This window comes from Chelonoidis abingdonii, chromosome 4 (assembly GCF_003597395.2).
Source record: "Chelonoidis abingdonii isolate Lonesome George chromosome 4, CheloAbing_2.0, whole genome shotgun sequence".
In the NCBI taxonomy this organism is placed as follows: domain Eukaryota; kingdom Metazoa; phylum Chordata; order Testudines; family Testudinidae; genus Chelonoidis; species Chelonoidis abingdonii.
This window is the reverse complement of record NC_133772.1, coordinates 23,296,720-23,302,148: the sequence shown is the minus strand read 5'-3', so window position 1 is coordinate 23,302,148 and position 5,429 is coordinate 23,296,720. Positions and strand designations below refer to the sequence as shown.

The 5,429-nt window shown below is 45.1% G+C and overlaps 1 protein-coding gene across 3 annotated transcripts in view; it reads right to left on the bottom strand.

Moving 5' to 3' along the window:
* PPP1R12B (protein phosphatase 1 regulatory subunit 12B) overlaps positions 1–5,429 on the bottom strand; it is a 127,586-nt gene that overhangs the window by 14,041 nt on the left and 108,116 nt on the right. For all 3 annotated transcript variants that reach the window (XM_032791888.2, XM_032791889.2, XM_032791892.2), the window contains one exon: positions 4,603–4,653. In XM_032791888.2, coding sequence (XP_032647779.1) covers positions 4,603–4,653 — 51 coding nt within the window. The remainder of the gene's footprint in view (positions 1–4,602; positions 4,654–5,429) is intronic.

Here is a 5,429-nt window from a genome sequence, read left to right as displayed (position 1 = left end):
TGGCACCTTTGCAGAGGAGGGGCCCAGGCCATCAGTTGCTAGGAGACAGAGTGCCAAGCATTTAGGTGCACTGGCCCTTTGCTCTGCAGCAATCACACACCCTTATCCCACCACCTAGATACTTAAGAACGGCCTAGGGGACACTGAGGCACCAACACAATATTCAGAGAAAACATTAAGAACATTCCCAATTCATCACAGGGGCCAAATCCATCAGTGGTGTAAATGGCAGTGTAAGTTATGCATTTGATGCAAGGAGAAAATTAGTAGGGATTTGCAAAAGGATTCAGCATTCAGCTGATCAGCAAAATGAGTGGAGCTTACACATCAACGGGAAAGAACAAACAATAGCCTTTAGCACATTGCAATGAATATGTGTAATGGAATTGGAAAGAAATCTCCTTGTGAATCTCAGGGAGGCAATATCCTACACTATGGAAATGAGTCACAGTCTATCCCTAATTTGTCCACGCCAAACTGGTCTCTCACTATGAATATTCATACACCTTTATTAGGCCAGAGCAGTCAGCCTCAAATATGATCTAAACTGACAAATATTGGGAGACTGATGCGCTTACAATACTGCCTCAAAACAGACAAAAGAAAGCCGTCCCTTGTGGCATTTCAGTTAAGCTGCAGTGTGTTTCACTGGAGTTGTGTGGCTGGCAAGAATAGAACAAACATAAAATATATCTAAGACGTAAAATGAGAAGTGTGTATTTGAGAGAGTGCATTGCATTGATTTAGAGACAATGTTCATATTCCAGCACAGATATTGGATCTAAGCCTCAGAATGCCTCAGAATTGGGACAGGGGGTGGGGGGTAATTGGAGCCTATATAAGAGAAAGACCCATAAATCAGGACTGTCCCTATAAAATCAGGACATCTGGTCACCCTATCTATTGGTGACCCCTTTCAAACAGCAAGCCTCTGAGTACAACACTTTCTTTAAAAAAAATATTTAACACTATTATAAATGCTGAAGGTGAAGCGGGATTTGTGGGGTGGAGGCTGACAGCTCACAACCCCCATGTAACAACCTCGCAACCCCCTGAGGAGTCACAACCCCTCAGTTTGAGAGTCCGTGCATTCGAGCATCCAGCTGCTTCAAGAGGGCTCAATGCATACGTATCTCATCAAATGCTGGGATCCTCTTCTGCTGCACAATACGGGCAGCTTCCATTGATTTCAGTGGAAGTTTCCTGTACCCTGTTTTAGGAGAATGGACCAATCTTGGGAGCCTGGGCACTGAATTCAATTCAGCATAAATGGTAATTTTCTTTCTGCTTCACTAACCAGGTTCCTGCACCTTTAGTCAGAACAGCACCACCTCAGATTTAGTCAGGAAAACTTCAGCAAGAGCATGTCTGTGCGCACATTTCTCTTTACGCACTGAAGGTTTCTCAGGATCAGCTATTTTCTTCTTTACGCTATTCCCTGCTTTTTGGTTGCTACCTTAGCATCAGGCTATGTCCATGAATTGGGGGAACCAAGTAACTAGTATTCCAAAGCACAAGATGGGGCAAAAAAGCTTTCCACCCTGTACGCCCAAGCACTGTGTGTGATCCTCACCTGCTTCTCTAGCCCTAGAGAGTCTGCTACAAGGGGATTCAAGTCCTCTCTATTCACTCTGGTTGGGATCAGTCTACTGGAGGACACCTGATTCACAGAGCAGGAGGAGAGCAAGACAAATACCAAAGGAACAGGGAACTTGGAAATAGGTCAGACATACAATAACTCAAAACTTGTTATGACTAATGGAAGGAAACCTTCTGAAAATTACAGGATTAACGCTAGTGCTAGTGACGCAAGATGTTTGATTATCGGAACAACTCACATCCCACGCCTCCATGTTAAGGAAAACTAGTGAGCTGGCTCAACTGACACCACTTCAGTTAAGTAGGCAGAGATGGTGGCAATACAGAAGACTAGCAAGGAAGGGGAAGATGGGGGTCAGCAGCTCCTCTCTGGTGGCAGTGTTGGGAGTGATGCACAGTCACAGAGGTAAATGCTTTAGGTTTCATAGTGCCACTCACATGTTAGCGCAGGGGTTGGCAGCCTTTCAGGAGTGGTGTGCCGAGTCTTCGTTTATTCACTCTAATTTAAGGTTTCGCGTGCCGGTAATACATTTTAACATTTTTAGAAGGTCTCTTTCTATAAGTCTATAATATATAACTAAACTATTGTTGTATATAAAGTAAATAAGGTTTTTAAAATGTTTAAGAAGCTTAATTTAAAATTAAATTAAAATGCAGAGTCCCCCGGACTGGTGACCAGGACCTGGGCAGTGTGAGTGCCACTGAAAATCAGCTCTTGTGCCGCCTTCAGCACACGTGCCATAGGTTGCCTACCCCTGCGTTAGCAATTAAAATGCTTATTCTCTCAAACCTCTCATTCAGCTGATAAGACAGTGTCGATTCTCTCACTTTCAGGAAAGATGTAAGATGCTAGCGAGTAGCCTGCTTTTCTAACAGTCCTGAGCGTTCGCAAGCATTGCTTCATTTAACATTCCTAGCTCAGCAATTTATACCCTCTTAATGAGTGGCTGGCAGCCAAGAAATGCTACAACACAGCAGGGTCTGACAGCATTCTTAATGAACTTTCTGCAAGAGTAACAAGTCAAAATGTAACGGCAGCATAGAGGAGCTGCAGTCAGGGTGAATGTATCTTTGTTCTATTAACACAAGGTCACTTTGCTGCTTTATTCGGGAGGAGCCCAGTAAAGTGAGGCTATGAATGGATAAAAGCAGCTGATGAAAAGAGAAAGTGTCAGTCCAGGGGCTCTGGTAGGCCAGTCCCAGTACTTGGCCAGCACCAAAGGCACTGAAGCACACAGAACTGACAGGCCATCAATTGGCCTGTTTACTCTGCAGGCTGAGCTGCTTTGTGGTCCACATGCACAACTGCTGTGAGGAAGATTTACACCTCAGACTGCTGCAAACTAAGTGTTCATATAGACAAGCCCACTGTTAGTAGGACTGCTGTAAAAATAGGGGAACATGGTTACCCTGAGAGTCACATTTTCATGGCTATAAGCAAGAACAATTTCTCTGTGGTGATGAAATACTCACTATTTTGGTGCTTATATTTAAAATCAATGCATACATGTGAACATCTAGCCCCCACTCTCTCCTCTCCCACCAGCTATAAGTGTGGATTTCAAACTTTTCTGCTAAGCAAACTACTGTTTGAAGGTCCGTAGACAAAAACTCCAGCTGAGCTTTGTTTACCCACAATTAATCATTACAATTCGGATTCTTCATTCTCCCTGCTCTATTCAGGTTCTTACGTAGTACTGGATGCCTGCCTCCTTATGTGAGCATGCAATTATATGTGACAGTATCGTAACGTGGCCTTTCTGGGACACTGACATCTCCGGACTGTGCCCAGAACCTCACTTTGTAGGACCATCTTTGAGCCCTGCCTATAACCAGGGAGTTGAGATCCTCTAGTAATTTGAGTTTAAGATACAGGAATAGCCAACTGGAGCTTTACTTCAAAGACTCATTATGATCAGTAAAAATCTGAAGCTCCTTTGAGCAAATATGAAATTGGAACCATCTCCAGCAAGGCAGAAAATCGCTTTCATCACTGCAATAGGTTAGGGAGATTCAGCAGCTCTTAACCCTCACGAAGAGAATCCTTCTTTTTGTTTAAAGTGATGAAGCTAAGTCCCACTTGGATTGGGTTCAAAGGGAAATGAACCGGGGGAGAGAGAACAAAGAGGTGCATTCTATTAATGTCAGCATGAGTGTATTGCGTAAGATGATGTAACATTGCAAAACCAGCTTAAAGCCTTCGGTTCACTGGGTCAGCACAACATGTTGCCTCCCCCCCGCCATCAGAATAAGCGGACTCCAGAGCGGTGCCAGCCTGATCAGTGCTCACAGGGCTTTCAAGTGAGGGTGGCAGTCCTTCCATGCAGCTGACTGGCAGGAAAGTGGCAATGCAAAGGAGCTGTTTGAGTGGGGCAGTCGCTGCTCTGAGAGGGCACGTGCTACTCAGCATCCCTGTAGATTTCAATGGGGGTGAGAGAGAAAACATATAGGGAAGTCTGACGACAATCTTTTGTTCCAAGATGACTTCCTGAGATTTCCTTCCAGCAGCGTGCTCGTGGAAAGGAGGGCGGAAGTACAATCATTTTAAGTGTGTGACTTCTCAAAGCCACCATCACCTCTCTGACAAACTCCTTTGCCTTTCCAGTTCACATGAAATGAGACTCGGAGGGCTTTACTTCAGCTTGCCCCACTACTCCAGGGCATGCAGGATCACCACAACAAAGCTCATCCAGGAGATCACAGAGGGTTAGTTTCTGAAAGCTCCCTGGGAGAAATAGCTTTCACTGTTGTGGGATCAAACAGCACAGATCCAATGCGAGATGCAACTGACTGAGTGATCATATATAGCAATTCTAGTATCAGACCATGCTCTGAGAACATGGCCATTAACTCAAGTCAGGACTGCATAAAGGGACACACACACACACAAGGTTACATGGGGCATCTCCTCCCACACAACATCCTTCACTCCTGCATGATAACCTCTACAGTCATTAATCCTAAACACAGAAGGGAAAACGGGGTGAGCAAATTATTTCATACCTTCATCTCCTCCTCCATTTCAGAAAGTCTCCGCTCGAGGGCTCGTTTCCCCTGTTTAGAAACATTTGAAACACTGATGATCATGTGGTGGATTTGGGGAAGAACTCTATACTTTTTCTTCAAAGAAAAAAATAGTAGCTTATATTTCTATAGTGACATTCATAGAAAACCACTGAGCTATCCCTCCTCCCCTGAAGTATCCCAAAGCACTTCAGAAAGGCAGGAATTACTTCATCTACCAATCAAGTGTAGCCATCACTGGGGTGGAGTATGGCAGCTGAGCTCACGTGCAGTGTTACTAGGCACAGTTTTAAAGACAGGATCTAAGAAAGTTGTATGTGCTTGAAATTGCAGGGGGAGTTTCAGGAAGCAGAACTACCCCCCCCCCCACTTCCATCAATGAACTGGAATTGAACTGGAGCCCAGTTATACCCCTTTTAGGAAACTGTATTATGGGTTCTAGTATCCACAATTGTTCGGGACTTCCTGCTGCAGCACTGGCTTGAGCCCCCTTGGAGGGGAAGAAAGCCATTGACTCAAACACTACCACTACTGCCTGCAGCACCTACATGTCTGCTGAAGAGCCACCAACTAAGTACTGACCAGGCTCAGCCTTCCTTAACTGGAGAGATCTGATGACATTAAAACAGTACAGGCTGCAAGCCAAGGAGAAAGAAAGTTCGCTACAGTGCAAACTAAGGATGCTTGAATGTCAGGGCCAGTGCAAGGATGTTTCACGCCCTACGCAAAACTACCACCTCATGCCACCCACCCCAGCCCTGAGGTACTCCCCCTGCGGCAGATCCCCACCCCCCACCCTGAGGCAC